At 48.1% G+C, this 20565-nt stretch overlaps 2 protein-coding genes across 2 annotated transcripts; both read right to left on the bottom strand.

Annotated features, from left to right (window-relative positions):
• Positions 1 to 54: 54 nt before the first annotated feature.
• LOC132241283 (CD59 glycoprotein-like) lies at positions 55 to 8758 on the bottom strand. The gene is made up of 3 exons (XM_059709739.1): positions 8637 to 8758; positions 4936 to 5037; positions 55 to 1919 (listed from the first exon to the last, which is right to left on the bottom strand). The coding sequence occupies exons 1-3, from the start codon at positions 8701 to 8703 to the stop codon at positions 1720 to 1722; spliced, it is 369 nt and encodes a 122-aa protein (XP_059565722.1). The 5' UTR covers positions 8704 to 8758; the 3' UTR covers positions 55 to 1719.
• A 7284-nt stretch (positions 8759 to 16042) lies between these two features.
• On the bottom strand, positions 16043 to 18500 carry C9H11orf91 (chromosome 9 C11orf91 homolog). The gene is made up of 2 exons (XM_059711223.1): positions 17388 to 18500; positions 16043 to 16296 (listed from the first exon to the last, which is right to left on the bottom strand). The coding sequence occupies exons 1-2, from the start codon at positions 17863 to 17865 to the stop codon at positions 16211 to 16213; spliced, it is 564 nt and encodes a 187-aa protein (XP_059567206.1). The 5' UTR covers positions 17866 to 18500; the 3' UTR covers positions 16043 to 16210.
• Between the last annotated feature and the right edge of the window lie 2065 nt (positions 18501 to 20565).

The following is a 20565-nucleotide window of genomic DNA, read 5'->3' as shown; positions in this document are numbered from 1 at the left end:
TGATGTAAGAAGAAACACTGAGCCAACAGGGAGCACAGAGCACCAAGGGAATGCAGGTTTGGATGAGGAAGTCTTTATTTGTCTGTGGCATCAACAGGAGAAAACTGGCACTGCCCACGCCCTCTCTTGTCACTGGGCATGTTGCATATGCTGCTATCCTTCTGGGCCCAATGACCACACGCAAGCATTTGTTTATATTTTATTTTCAAAAACTCATTGCCCTAACTGGTTTGGCTCAATGGATAGAGCCTCAGCCTCCGGACTGAAGGGTCCCAGGCTCTATTCTGGTCAAGGGCATATACCTTGGTCGCGGGCACATCCCCAGTAGGGAGTGTGCAGGAGGCAGCTAAATTGATGTTTCTCTCTTATCAATGTTTCTAACTCTCTATCCCCCACTCCGTTTCTCTCTGTAAAAAATAAATAAAATATATTTTTTTAAAAAAGCACTATTCATTCCCCTTTATCTCAGATTACATAATCAAGGCATTTTTTTTTAAATGTTAATCAAGAAATCTCACTTTCATTGGCAAGTCAGGCTATGCTGTTAAAAGCAGACAAGGTTATAAGAATATAAATGTTACTAAATCTACCAGATCTTGAGAATTATTCACCAGCCCCCCACACACACACACACACACACAAAAGGCAAAACTGTGCCTCCTGAGAAGGGGTCTCTCTTTAGGAAACTGGTAGAGCTGCTCGAAGTCTTGACATTTGTGAGGATGCTAACAGCCTTTACAAACGAACATCGCATGATCTGTGCCACGGCAGCTAGCAGTCAACAGGCCTTGTGTCAGCAGGTAGAACATCCCTGTGGGCCTGCTGCTGTTCGAGGTGACATGTTCCCATTGCATTCTCCCAATACTCACACACATAAGGGTTTTCCCACTGATAATACTCAAAATAAGCAGCACAATATTGTAAATCACTTGTCGCAAAGAATGTCCAAATATTTAGTCTTGAACTGTGTGACAAAGTGAAAATATGTCATCACTCCAATGAAAAGGGGAGGAAAATAGTTTTAACACAACATTAACTGACGTGTTTAAGTTGTTTTTAGGGAAAGACAGCAAAGCCCATACAAAATTTAGGAAAAGAAGAAAATTCAGATTTCAGCCACTGGTACCTCTCTAAAGGGCAGACCTGGTGCCTCTATGCCCTGCCACCTGGAAAGCTTACCTCCTACTCTGCCAGACACCTTCTAGTTGAGAATATGTCATTCCAATCACTCTGCACTTAGAATCCCGTTGCCCCTGACAGCCCACATCTGGAACATTCCTCATGCCTACGTGGCAACACAGGGGCCATAGAAGGAGGGGATGAAAGCATCCCCTGTGAGAGACACTGGTGAAAAGAACCCCTCTCCTCCATCACCCCCGCCCCCCAAAAGCACCGATCATCCAAGAAACAAGCGGGGAAACAACTGACGATTGCAGAGAATCTAGTCAAGCTATTGCGGCACCGAGCAGAGGAGGCAGCACGGAACTAACCTAGCTGTCATGGCACGTGCTTCACTCCTAAACGTCTTCCCTCAGAGGGGCCTTCTCTGCACACAGGACTGGTTTTCCAGGTCTCTCCCTCTCTCTTATCCAAGTTGCTCAAGCTAGTTTTGGTCTCTCCCAACAGGATCCAGTAAGAAAATAGAAAGCTTTTGTGGCAGCAAAGGAGAGAAGGAATACACAGAAGCAGGGAGTTAGGAGACTCTCTCCTGGTATTGATTTAGATAAGAAGTCTCCAGAATGCTGTGAGCAGCGGAGCCACCAGCAGAGCCATGGTGCCCGTTATGCTCGTCCCACCGCTTCTGTTACACAGGTCCTTCTGGCAGCATTCGTACTGTAGAGTATTCTCTCCTAAGTTTTTTGAGAGGTATTCGTACTTGCAGTTCTCAAACTTCCAACACTGGTAGTATGTTCGTGTCTCTGTGGGAGAAACACACACAAGGGTAAGCAGGCAGGTGGGTCAAGGTCCGTACCTGCCTTGGAGCCCGCAATTCTACTCCTGGGAACTGACCTTGTCGCCGCAGAGACATGTGGGCAAGAACGGGCATCTCCGTTGGGTTGCAAAGGGGAACAGTTAAGTGATGATACAGCTCTCAATGGAACTTTCCCCTAAAACCAAAGTCTCATCACAGCCAGCAGGACTGTGTGTGGAGGGAGCAGGGGTGGGCGTGGGGGTGGCTAGAGTAGTTAAATGCCTTCACTAATGCAGTGCCTGGCCTCTGACTGGTGTTTATGACAGTGTGCCCTGCCTCTCCCAGGCTGATGTCTCCAGAGCTGGAGGGGGATTTAGATGCTCTGTTACTATCTGCCTTACTGTAAGGTCAGAATATATCTATTTTAAGATGTCTAGCTTAAGTAAGGGGATTTAAGTTATGAGAAGAAAATAATTAAGATTCACATTACCCTTCTTAAAAACTAGATTCATCCTTGAGGAGTTTTAGATTCACAGCAAAACTGAGCAGGAAGTAGAGTTCCCATACAGCTCCCTGGCACCCCCACCCCAAACCACCTCCCACACAGAGAACATCCCCCACCAAACTGGTACATTTTTCCACCTGATGAACCTACAGGGACTCATCATTACCACCCAGAGTCCATAATTTACACTTGGGTTCACTCTGGGTTTTGTACATTCTAAGGGGTTTGACAAATGTGTGACATGTATCCACTGTTATAGTATCAAAGAGAGCAGTTTCATTGTCCTAAAATTCTGTGCTCTACTTCATCACCCCTCCCTTTTTTCAGCTAACCCCTGGCAACCACTGACTTCTTACTGTCCCCTTAGTTTGACCTTCTCTGAAATGTCCTGTTGTTGGAATGATGCGGGGGGTAGCCTTTTCAGGTTGGCTTCTTTCACATAGTGAAATACACTTCAGGTCCCTTCATGCCTTTTATGGCTTGATCACTCATTTCTTTTTAGTCTACTGTCTGGATGTGCCCGTTTATTTATTCATTCACCTACTGAAGGCCATCTTGGTTGCTCCAAGTTTGGGCACTTATACATAAAACTTACCAACATCTGTATGCAGGTCAAGGTGGGCATGTATGTTTTCAACTCGTTTGGGGAAATATCAGGGAACACAATGTTTGACTCATATGGTGAGAGTATGTTTAGTTTTTTGTAGAAACTACCGAACTGTCTGCACCATTTTCCGTTTTCACCAGCAATACTAGTAGATGAGCGTTGCTGTTGTTCCACATCCTCGCCAGCATTTGGTGAAATCAGTGTCCTGGACTCTGGCCTTTCTAGGAAGTGTGCCTCATTACTGACATCAAGCATTTTTATTTTATTTTTTCAAATTAATATATATATATATATATATATATATATATATATATATGTAATTTTTTTTTTACAGAGAGAAAGGGAGAGGGATAGAGAGTTAGAAACATCAATGAGAGAGAAACATTGATCAGCTGCCTCCTGGACACCCCCTACTGGGATGTGCCCACAACCAAGGTACATGCCCTTGACCGGAATCAAACCTGGGACCCTTCAGTCCCAAGGCCGACGCAGTATCCACTGAGCCAGACCAGTTAGGGCAGACATCAAGCATTTTTAAAGCTTAACAAGTCATTCTAAGATGAGTAAGTCCTGAGGACCCGTGTGCAGCATGGTGACTATAGTTAACAATACTGTATTGTATACTTGAAGTTTGTTAAGAGAATAGATCTTACGTGTTCTCCATCACACAACAGAGGTAACTATGTGGGGGGATGGATGTGTTAATTAGATTGTCTGTGGTCAGCATTTCATGATGTATATGGACATCAAATCAGCACCTTGTACACCTTAAATATGCCCAATTTTTACTTTAATAAAGTTGGAAAAAATTAAAATAAAAGCCTAATAATTGAGATAAGAAACAAGGGGATTTGAGAGCTGGAAAAATTATTTTGACTCTAGTCCACCTCTACCATCAAACACACACCTTTTATAAAGAACCTGTTGGTGGTAGGTTAAGAAAGAACCACTTCTCTGTGCTCATATACAACTGGTGCATGTTACCTAACTAAGGAGACCCGGACACAGCCATTCCTGGCCAGTATCATTTCCACACATAGATTCAACCCAGACCCACATCCACCAAGCACAGAAGAGGGCACGGCTTTGCTGTTTCTTTCCTCTGTCCACCACTTCCTAGATCCTGTTTGAATAGGATTATGGAGATAGAGCTTCTAGAGCAGGGGTGGGCAAACTTTTTGACTCGAGGGCCACAATGGGTTCTTAAACTGGACCAGAGGGCCGGAACAAAAGCATGGATGGAGTGTTTGTGTGAACTAATATAAATTCAAAGTAAACATCATTACATAAAAGGGTACGGTCTTTTTTTTTTTAGTTTTATTCATTTCAAACGGGCTGGATCCGGCCCGCGGGCCATAGTTTGCCCACGGCTGTTCTAGAGCCTGACCGATATGGGAAATGCAGTCCTAGCAGTCCCCAACCCCATTTCCCTGAGTGTCCTGCTCTCTGAGGCCACAAACCTTGGGTGGCACCTGCCTTTGTCACACTCAGGAACGCTTTCCCCCTTTCACATTTCTGACAGCTAATAAACAGGCCTCTGCCATCATTTTATCTCCTTTCCTCATCTTTGCATCCCTAGCCACTTGCTCAGACTCTGACACCCGGGAGGCTCTTAAAAGACGGGAAGGCAGCCAGCATTGCTGCTAAGAGAATAAGCATTGGAATAGATGGGTCCCCACATTCAAATGCTGCGTTGGTTACTTGTCCTTAGTCTGTTGCTTAATCTGAGCCTCTGTTTCCTCATTTAAGAACTGAGAATACAAAACATTACCCTGAGTGGTAGGTGAGAAGTATTCAATTAAAAACACATGAAAAGTGCTTAGTGCTGCATGTAGCTGATGCTATTAAATGGTACGTATTTCCAGGTTTCCATCATCCCATTACCCTTAGGAGAGAAGGGGAGGCTCTTACCGGCTTTGACGTAGAGACATGCATCAAAATTAACTGTACAGTTGGTGGTGACAGTGCACGCACCACCTGGGTTGAGGCAGGTGTAGCACTGCAGGCTATGACCTAGAATCAGGAAGAAGAGCCGTCAGAATCTGGTAGACCAGCACTCACTTGCCCTCCTGGCTGCAGAAGGAAGCCCACCATCTCCATGACCACGGGGCAGAGGCCAGCATGCTTCCTTTCCCACACACACTTGCAGCAGATAGATTTCTCCAAACTCAGACTGTTAAGAGTAGGCAGAGAGAAAGATATAAGCTGGAAGAGACTGGGAGAGGCAGCTGACCTCTGGGCGGACCTCTAAGCTGGGACATAGAGGAAATAAGAGTGAGATGTAACAAACTGAAAATAGACAATGGAGGAAGCAAGCCCCTATGTGAGATATGAGGGGGGGTGTGACTAGCTCCTTGCCTAGGGGCATGCCAATCTAGGCGTATAGATCCTCTAAACTCCCCAATATCGGGGGCACTCAGTTTGGTCTCAGCCAGCTAAATTGCCTGCTCAGGTCCTCTCTGAGTGTATCGCTTTCCTACAAATAAATCCTCGTCTGCTTTGGCTGTTGTTGTCTCTTGTTTGAATTATTCCCCATAAGCAAGACAAGAACTGAGGATGCAGAGATCCCCTTGTCCCCTGCTGACAAAACTACAATTCTAGCAACAGTTTTTGGACCCTGATGCAAGTGCAAAAGAAATTTCCGTATTTAAAAATCCATATAACTGTCCTAATTAACCATTTCAACTGGAAGTTGAATAAGTTAACAAAATTCTATAAATGCCTTCCCAGCAACAACTGCTCTAAGAAATCATATTCTCATGGATTAATAGTATTTCGTGGTAGCTCCCTGTGTGAAAAGACATTTTCAAAGATGAACTACAGAACATCTCATTACAGATCAGCATTAACAGATGAATACTTGTGACCGATTGGACGAGAGGGAACACAAATTTCTGAAACCCAAGTAAGCAAAATGTTCTTCTCCCAAAAAGAATTCCATTCTTCCCATTAGTAGGTCTGTATTACAAATAACTGTACTCAATTGTAACATTTCAAATTTTGTCAGTTGAAAATCTGTATTTGTTTTCTCTCATTATTTACATAAAAGCCTACAGAATATCCTTGAATTTCTCTCTTGGCCTGCAAAACCTCAACTATTTGCTCTCTGGCTTCTGCAGAGATGAGAACCTCTGGGTAAGGTGCCCTCACTGAAGCTGCTCTCTGCTCAGTGGCTGACCCACCGCCAGAAGCCCACATAATCCAGGGAGAGACAGCAGCCGCACACCTTAAGCCCAGGTAGGTGGGGCATCCAGGCATTAGCAGTGACACTGAACACAAGAACCCGGCTACATCAGATGCAAATTGCCTTTGGTTCTCTGATGTGAAAATCAATTCTGCTCCTGTTCATGTTCTTAGGGTTCTTCTTTGCTAGGTAGACTTCAGGTTTTGCTGGATTATTTTTTCCTTCTCCATTTTATATCAACGCTGACAAGAAAAAGATAGGTCCTATTGCACATCTGTCATGGGGAGAGGCAGAAAAGTGTTGCAAGACGATGCTCCTGTTTCATGCGGACGCACCCTCTTCTAATTAGAGACCATGACCTGCTTCCTCCCCCTGGCCTTCTGCCAGGTAAGGCGAGTCTGCCATGCCTGGGGCAGGCCTCCGTTATCCCACTCTGCCTCTTCTCCCCAGGAAGTGCTTGTCATGCCTGCGTGACAGGGGAGCCACCATGAGAAGGGACAAGAGGCAGTTTTTCTCTTCTCTTCTCTGCTCCTGATGTGGGCTCACGCAGGAGCGAAGAGAACTGAAGAGGGAGGGATTGTTCTAGCCTGGCTCTTTGGTTACCCATGGCCTTGAATTTTCTCCTGGCTAGAGCTAGAGTTCATTGGCCTTCTTGACTATTCTTGAGACAGAGGAACGGAAGCTCACATCTGGGACCTCAGTGGACAGAAGTGCTCAGAGCTGACACACTGGTTCAGTGTTCACACATCTGGACACCCATATGTGAACCTCAGTCTGTTAGAAGAGGAGGGCTCCGTGACCTCCATCACCATTTTTTCAAGGGGAAGCTAAGACTAAGGCGTTAACTAACTTGCCCAAGTTCACACAGCTACCAAGTGGGCGAGCTGGCCTCAAGCCACAGCTGCCAGTTCTGAACCGGAGCTTGGTCTAACCATGTCCTTCTCCTAATCATCCTGAGTGGGAAAGAGAAGAAAATGGCACAAATTATGGGGGAGACCCAGGTCAGGGACCAGCAGTAAGTCAGCGGTCGGCTGCTGGATCTTTTCACTGTTAAGCCTGGGCAGAAGGATCTGCTCCAGATGCTGAGTCTCCAACGAGGGGCCTGTCTCAGAACAGCTGATGGCCCCAGACCCAGGCCTGTGCCATAAACAGAATTCTGGAAGGGGCATGACCAGGTTATTCTAACTACAGAAAATACACTGGCTAGAAGAATCCAGACAGTAATGTAGTGTTGTAATGTAGGTGAGCCACATTACAACCCACCCTGGCTAGAATCAGCAGAGGTGGGGAGGGAAGTGGGAAGGGGAGGAGTCATCACTTCTCTCCCCAGTCTCTCCGCCCCCCTCTCCCTCCTGCCACCCCAAAGGGAAAGGACATTCAAATGTGTCCTTGGGCTGGTTTCTTCTTTGCTTCAGCTTCCTCAACTATAAAATGGGTTTAACAACACTAACCCCTCACGGGGTGGCTGGAAGGATGCAATGAGAGCAGGTGTGGCACAGTCCCTACTACGCTATAGGCATTCAATATATGGTAGCCACTAGAGCGACTAATATGTAAGCCATGCTCCAACATGGCAGATGCCTTTTTCCTTTTGCTCACTGCACTATTTCCTTCTCTGTCCCCTCCCCCCACAAAACTGGCGGTACCAGTATGACACAGGCAGAAAATGAAAAACTTGATCCTTATGATGACAAAAAGCAAGTCACACTGGTGTTCCTAGTGTTACAGAGGCTAAGACTCAGAAACACACCAATACCTCCAGGAGCCAGGGAGGGGCGGCCAGGCGATGAAGGAGTTAAGAGCAGATGGTCTGGTGCCAAGCTGTTTGGGTTCAAATTCGGGCTATGCCACTTGTGTGGGATAGTTTACAAGCTATTTAATCTCTCTGGGCCCCAGTATTGCCAGCTGTAAAATGGCGATAAAAACAGTACCTACTCCATAGGGTTGGCGTGAGGATTAAATAAGTAAATAGCTGTGAAGTGTTCAGAACAGTGCTTGGCACAGAAATGCTAGAAGCATTAGCTGCTACTGCTGTTACTATGAGCACCATCCTCATCACGGTGCATAAAGGTCAGGGCAGAAGGACAGAGCACAGCTCTCTAAAGATGGGTCCACTGGTGTCCCAGCAGCTTGTGATGAGAGGGAAAAACTTAACCTGCTGAGTGTATCCCTTCCGCTCCACCCCCACCCCCAGAAGCAGCTCTGTAACCCAGAATGGCAGTAATCCCAGAAGGCGCTCCCCTGTGGGCAAGCCTGTAACATAGGAAGGAGTTGTCACACAGCCCTGGACCTGTAACACTGGAAGGCAAAGCCACCAAAGCCAGACTGAGGCCAGTGGCATCAGCTCAGTCTTCTGGGGCCTAAGGAAAAGGAAGCGTGTGGCCAAGGGGGCCCAGATGGTCGAGATCCATGTCCCCGGACCACTCACCTGAATCACAGAGGACAGAAAGGATGATCAAGAGCCCGAGCAGGGTGAACCCTCCTTTGCTTCCCATTGTCTACAGAATCTGGAAGGAAGACACACAAAGAATCGTCATGAACCAACATACGACTGACTACTGACTGGTTATCTCAGAAACCAGGAATTAAAGGTCTGGGGGGCTTCAGGAACATGGGAAAGGAGCTAGCAGGCCAAGAAAACACAGGGAATCTACCAGGCGGGGTGCCACAAAGCAAAGGATGCTCTCAGAGGGGGCAGCACTTGGTCCCCTCTCCTGCCCTAAGACCTCAGCTTACTAAAGAAAGGCTGTCGATCCTGGTGAGAGGGGCAGCCATGGGGAGTCACAGCACACAGGGCCCGGAGTCAGGACTGCCCGGGCCCCACCCCAGCTCTAACCTATAATAGCTTCGGACCCTTTCTCCAAGCAGTGGGAACAGCACTGCTCTCCCCATGAAGGTTGTTCAGTCAACTGACAATGTGAGGAAAGTACTTAATACAGCAACTGCAATCCCTGCTCTGCTGTCATTCCACCCAGTGCTGTTGGCTGCGCCGGAGCCTAGTGAAGGCCACTCCTCCAGGCCATGCCTCTAAGGGCATCTGGCCAAAGGAGTGACTCTGGAGGGCACCACCATGTACCCGGGAGCAGAACAGGAGGCAACAGCTCAGCATGCTGGAAGCTCCCGCTCCCCACTTTAGCAAGCATAATGGGAACACCTCCTTGTTCACGCTGGGGAAGTAAATGGAGTTCCAGGTGTGAGAAATGCTCACCTGTCGAATTCAAATAACGGACTCAGAGACATGAAGTCTGGTGAAAATGAGACCTTTAATGCAGCCTTGGGTGTCTGGTTGAGCAGGCACGCCAGAGCAGCAGGGATCACAGGCAATTTATCCCTAGTGTGTGAGAGTCCTTCCTGGTTCCTCTTTGTCTGAGGACTATGGGGTTAACAGTCCCCCCACCCTCCTATACCTCTCCTAGGACTTATTGTCTCCTATTGAGTTATTTTTTTAAAAAAATGGGTTGTCTTTTCTAGTTGTCTCCACTTCCCGTTGTCTAGCTGTGACTGGCGGATCTTCCTGGCAATGTGCTGCTGGCCACATACATAGCCTGTTCTTATCCTCTTTCCCATCTTTCCTAATCCTGTTTGCCCTGTGAATTTCAGTCACCGACTGGCAACATGCTGTTGGCATTCTCCACTAAAAGTTGACTATGCTGAAGGTGGATCACAGAGGCCTATTTCCTATTCAGGTAACTTTGATGACTAGTCCACACTACATTCATGCCTAGATGTATAACAGTGGGCATCAGGGGACAGGAGGGAGGGCTGGAATGCCTTAAACCCTCTTTTGTCTGCTAAGGAAGTCAAGACACACGGAGATTTTTAATTGTCTGTGGAAAAAAAGGGGACCACATACTAAACCTGACAAGCTTGTGGAGTCCTGCGTGGCAGGCCCTACAAACTCAGAAACTGAAGTAACCATACAGGATGGTCTGAACATAAAAATTCCTAATTAAAAGCAGGTCATGGCAGGTAGTCATGTCATAGGCCTACAGCTTCCTTGACAAAGGTTAGTCTGTACCTTAAGGAACCTATCTTGTTTTTTTTTGTTGTTTTGTGTTTGTTTGTTTGTTTGTTTGTTTGTTTTTGTATCTAAGATAACACAGCTTTGGAATTTCAGAGTATTCTCCTTTGCCAGACCCTTTAGGGCACACCCCCCACACCAGAGCACGAAGCCACAGAACCATTCCTCATTGTGATTTTGTTCCCTGAATACCATCCCTATGTGTTGTAAATGTTAATTATTAACCATCCTCAACCCACCAAGGTAAATCAGGTTTGCTTTCTCTCACCTCCCTAATCTACTACCAATGAATCTCATGGATTCCCCCGTATGTCACCTCCTTTGATTCTAATGCATAAAATAAGCTGGGTGACTACATTTAAGAGGAAGAGGAAGGCAGCAGTCTCAGAGATACGGGAAAACAGAAGAGGCAAGAGCTTCAGAGTGAGATAGATTTCACCTACTACTGATTCTTAAGAAAGAAGAAGAGGGCCACAGCTGAGGCAAACAGGCGGCCTATGAAAGCTAAGAACTGTCCTCAACTGACACTCAGCCAGGAAATGGGACTTCAGTCCTCCAACCACAAGGACTGTAATTGTGCTAACTAGAAAGAAGGAACCAGATTCTCCCAAAAAGCCTCCAGAAAGGAACACAGCCCCGCCAACACCTTGACTTGAGCCTGGTGAGGCTCTTATTTACAAACTGTAAGAGTCATACTGGTGTGCCAAGCTGCTAAGTGTGCAGTGATCTGTTTCAGCCCCAATTTTAAACTAATGCACTCACCTCAGAACTGGTACATGGTAGGACAGTATTTAAGACCAGGTGTGAGTGCTTCACCACCGTTACTCTCTAGTGGGGAGACTTCTTGTGAATTCAGCTTCCGAAATAAACTTGCTAGACGGAGACCGCCAGGGAAGAGATTCACAGATGCCCAAGACTTACAGTTACTGTTCCTGGGAGCCTGGAGCCTCAAAAGCTGATGAACTTTAAGACTAGATGAGTCCTCAAAGATAAAACCCAATGTTCTTACTTTATAGTTCATTAATGGAGGCCCTGGGGGATAAGTTACCTGTCCCAAGGCAACAGATGAGATGCAAAGCCACAGTTGGGTGGATCACCCTTCTATTCACCAGGGTCTGGTAACTCATAACTTATTAACATTACCCGGTGACTAGCAGTGTCAAGGGCTTGGAGGTTTGCCACATCAGTAGGGAGAGACAAACAAAAAGCCACATCATAATGAACAGCCCCTCCCACTCTGAGGTCCTACTGCCAGAGTTCACTACCCCAGACCTCCCTAAACACACAAACCTGAAGCTTCTGTTAACAGGGCCTTCTTGGAAATGTGTTCCAGGACTTTCCAGAGGGCCTCTTATTACAGAGTCTACTCATGGCCCTTCTCTCGGAGATTATAACTGCAGAGCCAGCTATTCAAGGAGATATTTCCCAGAGTCAACCATTTAATGAATCTATGGGAGCAGGCAAAAAACATCATCTTCTTTAGAAAAACTCAAGCATCTCTGGGCTTAGGTTTGTTTGTGACTGTCTGGTTGAGGTTCAAGAGCTGAGCCAGAATTTTTAATGTGATCCTTTTTTTGTTTAATCTTTTAAAAAATATATTTTATTGATTTTTTACAGAGTGGAAGGGAGAGTGATAGAGTTAGAAACATTGATGAAAGAGAAACATCTATCAGCTGCCTCCTGTATACTCCCTACTGGGTATGTGCCCACAACCAAGGTACATGACCTTGACCAGAATCAAACCTGGGACCCTTGAGTCCGCAGGCCAACGCTCTATCCACTGAGCCAAAGCAGTTAGGGTTAATGTGATCCTTTTAAGAGGTTGTACTTGGAGCTGTTGAAGATGAATTCCAGTAGATAACCACTGTCCTCTCCTAAAATCCATTCTATTTGGGCTTTTATCTTCCAAGCCACTCAGCCTAATGGGATGTTTTCTTACAAGAAAGTTCAGCAATCTCCCGTTTCTACTTTGAAAATACAGAAGCCACAAATCTCAAGCATGTTTGGTCCACAGTAAGGCAACTTCCTATCTGCTTTGGGGGTCATACATTTCCCCACATTTTGGGGAACACTGCCACCTCCCTCTGGGTGCCCGCCCGCCTTGGAGAATGGGAGTAAGCTGTCCCCAGTTGGGAACTGAACTATGAACAGCCACATTTGGTCCCCACATATCAGGGGCCAAACTGAGCCCTTTCCATGAATTATCTCATTTAGTCCTTATAACACCTAATAAAGTAAGCTCTATGGTTTTACTGATCAGAAAATGACAGTACGTAGTTCACTCTGGATTATCCAACCAGTAAACAGCAGGGCCCAGTGTGAGGCTGGCGTGTGCACAAGAGTTTTGAAATACATTTTAATATAATAGTAAAAGAACAACACACGGGGACATCTAAGTCTTGCAGTTTCTTTCTTTTTCTTTTCTCAATAACAAATCAAAGGACACCATAAACTTTCCTAGGTTTTAAAGGTCTTGATCAGTTGGTTAAAGCGTTGGCATAGGCCAAGGTTGAGGGTTGACTCTCATTCAGGGCACAGACAAGACTCAGCCAAAGCAGGTGTAAGTGGAACAACAAATCCACGTTTCTCAAACAAGCAATTAAAATTTTTTCTTAAAGGCCTTCATCTAGCCCTAGCCCTGGCCATGGACCTTGTTGGAACCTGGGCCAGGAGCCTGGGCCAGGGACCTGGCCCGCAGGCCTGCCCAGCTCCCTGGCCAGAGCGCCTGGAGCCCGCACTGGCGCTGCAGACCTGGAGTCGCTGAGGGCAGAGCGAGCCCGGAGCCGGGGCGGGGGTGGGGCAAGGAGAGGAGCCATTATTTTTCATCAAAAGGTTCCTACGTGTCAGAGAAATGAAACATGTGAGTAGGCACATTTTCCGGGGTCCTTAAAGAGCCCGCTTCTCCTTCATAACCATTCACATCACGATTTAACATTTAACAGTCGGCCGTCAGATTCTACTTAGAGCGCGGCCCCAGCCGGCCCAGGAAGACAAAACCTCCATGGGTAACAGTGTCAGCAATAAAAATAACGTTAAAACAAACAAACAAACAAAAACAGAACCTCACACCAAACTTGGACTTAAAATGCCTGGTTTTCAGCGTTGCCCGGTTTATTGAATTTTGAAATTGAGCCCTAACCAGTTTGGTTCAATGGATAGAGCATCGGCCTGCAGACCGAAAAGGTCACAGGTTCGATCCCGGTGAAGGGCATGTACCTTGGTTGCAGGCACATCCCTAGTAGAAGGTGTGCAGGAGGCGGCTGATCGATGTTTCTCTCTCATCGATGTTTCTAACTCTCTATCCCTCCCCCTTCCTCTCTGTAAAAAAACCAATAAAATATATTTAAAAGAAAAAAGTTCGAAATTGAGACCCGTATGTTAAGAGCAGAATGTCGGTGGCCATTTTAGGAACGGCGTTAACCTCCTTTCAAGGCGCAATTTCTTTTCCCTAAACTGCAAGGACTTCCACGGTCAGGGTTCGAGGAGAATATTCCCGAGGGGATGGAGGGCACAGCCTCGGAATTTGGGGTGTTTCGGGAAGGTTTTGATCTCTGCTTAGCTTAGGAAGGTTGGTTCTCAACCTTCCTAATGCCGCAACCCTTTAATACAGTTCATGTTATGGTGACCCCCAACCATAAAAATTATTTTCGTTGCTACTTCATAACTGTAATTTTGCTACTGTTATGAATTGTAATGTAAATATCTGATATGCAGGATGTATTTTCAGGGGTCACGACCCACAGGTTGAGAACCCCTGGCTTAGAGGGTGGCCTGAGGGCTGGCGGCCTGCCACCTGCTGTGGCTGCCTTTGCCTGCCTGCCATGTTAATTATAGGGCAGCCTGGCCTCTCTATGGCTAATGCACCCGTATAACAATGGGAGAGGCTAACCCTTATAACAATGGGAGAGGCTAACCCTTATAACAATGGGAGAGGCTAACCCTTATAACAATGGGAGAGGCTAACCCTTATAACAATGGGAGAGGCTAACCCTTATAACAATGGGAGAGGCCACGGAGCCCAGGCTGCACTCTCAGCTTTCTGAGCACTTGGTGGAAATACGATGTGTGAAATGGACCAGATTCTCTGCCTGCCTGGGACAGAAAAAAAATGTGTTCCTATTCATAACGCTCAGAAGTGCCCGAGTGCTCGGCTCCTGTGCCTGGAGCCTCCCGGAGTCTTGGGCATCTTGTTCCTGCCAGTAACTAGTCCCCAGGGCCTCTGGGTCACCCATCCTGGTGTCAGGAGCGGGGAGCACCCTCGCACTTCAGATGGAGCCTTCTCATTGGCTGTCGATGATGTCATCACCTCCCAGGTTGACCATCCCCAGCAAATACTCAGCGCTAATTGCTTGGTTTAATTTTATGTAGAAATTAAGCACTGAACTCCCCAGAGACACAAGAGCCACCCTAGGGGGTAATGACCTTGAATATCTAATAAAGTCTCCAGCGCCCATCCAGCATGGCTCAGTGGTTGAGCCTTCGACCTAGGAACCAGGTGGTCATGGTTTGATTTCCAGTCGGGGCACATGCTCAGGTTGTGGGCTCGATCCCCAGTGTGGGGCATGCAGGAGGCAGCGAATCAATGATTCTCTCTCATCATTGATGTTTCTTTCTCTCCCTCTCCATTCTTCTGTGAAATCAATAAAATAAAAAAAATTTTTAAATGTTATACTTGACTGAAGATTTGTTTCACAAAATAATTTTTTTATTTGTGTGCTTGTGTCACGGAGATCTCACTCCTCCCATTTATTCCTCACCAGGGAGACAGCAACTGGCAAGTGGGCGGGGTGGGGAGGGTGGTTGGTGGTGGCAGCAGGTGCCCCACAGACACCTCTCACCACGCAAAGGGGAAAGGGAAGATGAGGCTGCACTTCCACTTGTCACTCAGCTGGATTATTAATTACTGCAGCCCAAACTGCTTTCCCTGCTTCCTTCCTTCCTTCGTCTGTTCTCAACCCAGCAGCACAGTCAGATCCTGTCTCTCACTGGCTGAAAATCCTCTACCCACGCCCCCTCCCACTTGGAGTAAAACCTGGAGTGCTTACCATGGCTGGAAGGTCCCGCATGAATGGACCTTCTCTGCATTAGCCCTTCCACTCTCCTCTCACTCCTCCTCCATTTAAGATGGTGAATTGTGTTTATCTGCCATCTGGCTTTTTGCAGACCCTCCAACATCCCAGCAGGCTCCCACCTTCAGCCTTTGTACTGGCGCTTCTTCTGGAACATTCCCAGGATGCCACATGGCTATCACCCTCAACCACCTTCAAACCTTGCTTACACATTAACTCTTCAGGAAACCCTATTTGAAATTCTACCCTGCTTTCTGCTGACCCTCCTGACCCTACTCTTCCCCTCCCCCCTTAGTATGTTATCATCTATGATACCATATTATAACTTCCCTATTTATAACAGTATCTGTGTCTCCCCCATCCATGGTCACAAGAGCCCTAGAGGGTGCCTGGCACAGAATCAGCCAAATATCCTTGAGTAAGTTGATTTCTAGAAAGAACCTTGGCTTTGATCAGATCATCACAGAGTTTTGTGGTCCAAAAACCACTAAAAAACGAAACACTTCCAAGGAATAAAGCTGTTGGAAAACACACACATCCATGTCCTTCAAGAGCCCCTCTGAGCTGGGACACAGCAACGGGACCAAAGATATATTGCCCTTGGTTTTCCCCAGTTCCCTCCTGACGTGGCCGTGTTGGGAGCCCCTCCCCTGGTGTTGGCAGCCCCTGAGCGCCAGCAGGGCAGCAGCTTCCAGACCCCGTGAGAAAGCTCCCCCAGCCACAGCACAGAGAGGAGACGCACCATGAGATTTACCACGTGGGCACTGTATGTGGAGTACATGCTGGGAGCAACAAGAACAGCAGTAAATACAGAACAGAAAATAACAATTTTTGAAATGACAACGAACAGGACACATTATCTAAGCACTAACACCTAAGGAGGTGGCTGCCCAGGCTCTGGTGGGCGGCGCCTCAGGAGAAAGAGGCTGACTTCCTTCCAGGCTGCCTGGTCTTCAGTCCTTGTAACTTCTCATCTTTCAGCGCCTTCAAGAACTTATCTGCAGGAGAGCGAGACACACTTAGCTTCAGTAGAGATGAGGGCTTTTACTAACGTTGGGAATGCAACTGTGTGCTCCCTACAGGAGCCCCAAATCCACTAGGATCCAAAACATGTATAAGTGGAGAATATGTAGTTGCGAAATCCAGGACTTAGAAAAGTCCAAGTTTTCTAGGAATTGTTTCTAGAGACCTGCTGCCTCACGGACCTAAACATTTGGGTTATTTCATACCCGCTTCCCTGTGTGGGAGGTGGGGGCGATTTTATAGAATAATGGGAATGGTCTTTCGAGAACCATCTGCTCGCCTTCAAGGGCTAGCCACAGTCAGAACAGGTGATGGGAAAAACAAAGTCTGCAGAACAGCCTATGGCTACTGAACATTCTACAGAGCAAATAGGTCCTCCGGGAGTCGAATTGGACTGTGTGTGATTTTACTCTCCCACAGCAGCTTGCATGCTCCAGGAATCCCACCCACACCAGCACACCTGGTCTCCCTGGTTAAGTAAGATCCCAGAGACTTCAAACCCAAGATCAGATGGCAGAGTCCAGGAGCCTGGTGACAGGGCTACAAGGGGGGAAGGTGTGGGTGGAGGGGTGGGGGTGGTGGAGGGGGCTGGGAGTGTCCCAGGGAAGCTATCATCCAGCATTGTCCTTGGGCCTCCTGGGTCTTGCACAATTCCCATCTGCCCCCTAAGACACTCCAACCCACCCGTCCCTACTTCCCCCACCTCCCGCCCAGGATCCCAGTTGAAGATAAATGCTAAATCTCGGTCTCTAGAGAAATGGGCTGCCTGTGGTGGGCGGAGCTCCAGGGGTAGTTGTGTTACTGTGCAAGAGGCTTAAGGTTCAGGAGGAGGCTGGTGGTGGGTGGAGTACCAGGTTTGGGGGCTCAGGATGGAGGATGGAGTTGGAAGAAGAGTCAGTTGAAATCCAGGACGGGGGGAATCTGCGTTCTGGGGGATCAGCTGGAAATCTGGGACACCTGGGTGCTGGAGCCTGAGCCCGAGGCCACATTTGGGGGAACCTCGTAGAGGGACATGGAGTCAAGGCCACCCAAGGGTGGGCCCCGGCGGCCCGGGGAGGTCACGCACAGCGCTGGGAGTCGAAGCCATCCCCAGTGATGGTGAGCAGCTCCAGCTCCTTAATGCGGATCTCCAGTTCGCACAACTCCTCGGGGTGGGAGGCGGAGACGAGCCGGGAGGGTGTGGGGCCAGGGGTCAGGGGCGAGGCAGCCACCTCGGGCCCTGGCGGCGGCGAGTAGAAGAAGCGCAGAGGCTCATAGGGGATGGAGGCCAGGCCAGAGGGCCAGGGCGCGGGGCAGGGCCGCTCGCTGGGGGGACCCAGGCCCGGGGGTGGCGGCAGGGGCATCGGGGCCGGGGGCGCCTGCGGCAGGGACCGGCCCCCCGCCGGCCCGCCCGCCTTCAGCGGCACGAAGAGCTTCTTCCAGATATTGAAGTCGCTCAGCGGGGACGGGGAGACCCCGCGGTCGTAGAGGGACGGGAAATAGAGGGGCGGGGCCGGCCGCTGGCTCATCGTGGGGCTCTGGCGGCCGCGCCGCCCCTTCGGCATCTTTTGAATGGGAGGCTGCGTGGGAGGAACCCGCGCCGGGAGACCCGCGCCTGCCTCGAGTGGCCGGGTTCTGACATTCCACAGGCCACGCCCCGAGGGGCTCGGCCCCACCCCTTCGTGTTAGCCCCGCCCCCAACAAGCGGGGCTCTGAGATCCGGTTGGCCACGCCCCAGAATGTGGCCACGCCCATTGGCAGGTGGCAGGCCGCGCCCCTGGAGTGAGACAGGCACCCGCAGTGGGGCGCGAGTGTGAAGTCCTGCAGGCGCTTCCTAATGCCCGGCCCAACCCCTTGGTTCTGCTCGACCTCAGCACCCTTCGCCTCCAGCCCCAAGCCGGGCTCAGCCCCCCTGCTCTCCCCACCGCCCCTAAATTCCACAAGCCTCGCTCTGGAGCTGTCACAGCCAAACATGACATCAAACAAAAGCCCCAAGTGGAGAGCTGGCCAGAACTGCAAGAGAAAACAGTCTTCAGTTTTCCTCTCCGTTTATAGGAAGAAAAAAAAATTATGCCCTGCTTTTAGGCTGAGTCCTCTGTTTCTCAATTACCTTCGATTAATATAATCCCTGTGCCAAAATGGCATATTTGGGGGTGTTATATTCTGATCCCTTCCAGTTCCCAGAACACTGTTTTGTTTTAAATATTTTTTTATTGATTTCAGAGAGGATGGCAGGGGTGGGGGGAGGGACATCAATGATGAAAATCACTGATCGACTGCTTTCTGCACAGGCCAGGCTATAACACTGTTTTTAAAAGCTCCCAGCTATTTATTGAGTCCAAATATACGCTCAGCACTACAGGACCTTGGGCTGGACCAGCTAGTATGGGAAGAAAAAGCTGCTCAGTGTGAGACAAGCCCTTTACGTTTGGACAGTTTCTAAGTTTACAAGTGCTTCACACACACCTTTCCATCTTCTGTCTGGTCATCACAAGCAACTGTAGGAGGCAGCCTGTTTCTCTTAAATGTCAAACAACTTGCCCAACGACATCTAGCTTGGCTATCAGACTCCCTTTGCTGCCTCTCTCTCTCTCTCTCTTTCTCTCTCTCTCTCAGCTGGTACTGACTCAGATCTTGACTGGCCAGCAGCCTAAACTGGTCCCTACCCATCTTTATTCCTTCAATCCAATGACCATTAGATCATTGTTAGGCCAAGGCTTTCATGGGAATTTGCCTCCCCTCAGTCTGACTAATCCTGGCTACTCATGTAAGAGATCTTGGTGCAAAGTACCAAGGAAAGGGTGTGGGCTCTTTGGGATTGGTTCAGCAGGATTTCCTTTCAGAGGTTAGATTGTTGCCTGTTCGTTCCTGATAATGAATGTGTTTGGAAGAGAACTAAACTGCATCCCATTGGAGACACTCTCCCTTTAGATTTATTACCATCCATAGCAGGGTCCCTTTTCCAGTCTCCCACAGCACGGGGAAATTTGGCAGGAACATGGGTTGGCTCTAATGGCCATTCTCAATCAACCCTCTTCTCCTTTGTCCGCCTCCCAATTGTTTAATCATTTGTTGCTTTGTTGTATATCCACATAGGAGTGACTTTTCCACCTGACTTATTTCGCTTAGCGTGCTAGTCTCAAGATGCACCCATGTTATTGCAAATGACAGTATTTCGTCTTTTCTAATAGCTTAGTAATATGCCATCTTTTATTAGATTTAGAATCACTTAGTTCCTCTCTCTTTGCTTGTGAAGTCCCCCTTCAAACCCCTTGTCTTCGTTTTCCTCTTGGAGAATGGATTTGGGCTTCCAAAACCCTGTCTCCTTGTTTGCTGCCTCTCAAAAATAAACTCCTTGTTGCATACTCACTGCTTTACTGATTGGTATTACTGTGTGTTGGGTATGTGAACTTGGGTTTGAGTACACTTGCTTCCCTAGAAGTCTCACTTCCTCTCCATCACTTTAACTCTGCATCTAGACAGAATGCCAACGACCACACCTTAACCAGATTCTCTGCCTCTCTAAGGGGATGTCACAATTGGCCATGCCTGCCTTGGCTTGGGACAGCTTTTAGGAGCATGTAGAACTTGTGGCTTGGATACAGCAGAGTTGCTATGGAATGAGTATTTGTGTTGTCGTTCCCCCCCACCCCCACCCCGCCCATTCTTACGCTGAAAACCTAAGCCCCAGTGAGATGCTATTAGGAGGTTGGGGGCCTTTGGGAGGTGATTAAGTCACGAGGACAGAGCCCTCACCCATGGATTAGTGCTCTTGGTAAAGAGTCTGCAGGGAGCTCCCTTGACACTTCCACCATCTGAGGGCATAGTGAGAAGCCCGCCATCCATGAACCAGGAAATGGGTTCTCACCAGGCACCAAATCTACTGGACCCTTGATCTTGGAGTTCCCAGCCACCAGACCGGTAAGTAATAAATGTTTCTTGCTTAAGCCGCCCAGTCTATGGGATTTTTGTTACAGCATCCTGAACATACGAAGACAAAAGTCATGTTTGAATCCAGGACTCTTTGTGACTCTGGGAAAGTCGTGTCAGCTCTTGGAATCTGTTTTCTGAGCCATAAAATGAAGGCAAGATCTATCACACAAAGTTGATGCAGGTGATGAAAACATGTATAAGCAAAACCTGGGACACATAGTAGGCTCCTGGGACACATAGTAGGTGCTCCTGGGACACATAGTAGGTGCTCCTGGGACACATAGTAGGTGACTATGATTATTAAACAGTCTTATGTGGATTCCTTAATTCAC

This window comes from Myotis daubentonii, chromosome 9 (assembly GCF_963259705.1).
Source record: "Myotis daubentonii chromosome 9, mMyoDau2.1, whole genome shotgun sequence".
NCBI lineage: Eukaryota > Metazoa > Chordata > Mammalia > Chiroptera > Vespertilionidae > Myotis > Myotis daubentonii.
The sequence above is the reverse complement of the archived record's forward strand: the minus strand, read 5'-3'. Positions and strand labels throughout refer to the sequence as shown.

Bases quoted from the DNA above. Each gene is read 5' to 3' on its own strand.
- C9H11orf91 (XM_059711223.1), bottom strand. From the start codon at position 17,865: ATGCCGAAGGGGCGGCGCGGCCGCCAGAGCCCCACGATGAGCCAGCGG. The intron at 16,297-17,387 runs GTGCGTGACCTC...GCTCTCCTGCAG, and splicing joins TGGCTTCGACTCCCAGCGCT to ATAAGTTCTTGAAGGCGCTG.
- LOC132241283 (XM_059709739.1), bottom strand. From the start codon at position 8,703: ATGGGAAGCAAAGGAGGGTTCACCCTGCTCGGGCTCTTGATCATCCTT. The intron at 5,038-8,636 runs GTGAGTGGTCCG...TCCTGATTCTAG, and splicing joins TTCTGTCCTCTGTGATTCAG to GTCATAGCCTGCAGTGCTAC. The intron at 1,920-4,935 runs GTAAGAGCCTCC...TTTCTCCCACAG, and splicing joins ATGTCTCTACGTCAAAGCCG to AGACACGAACATACTACCAG.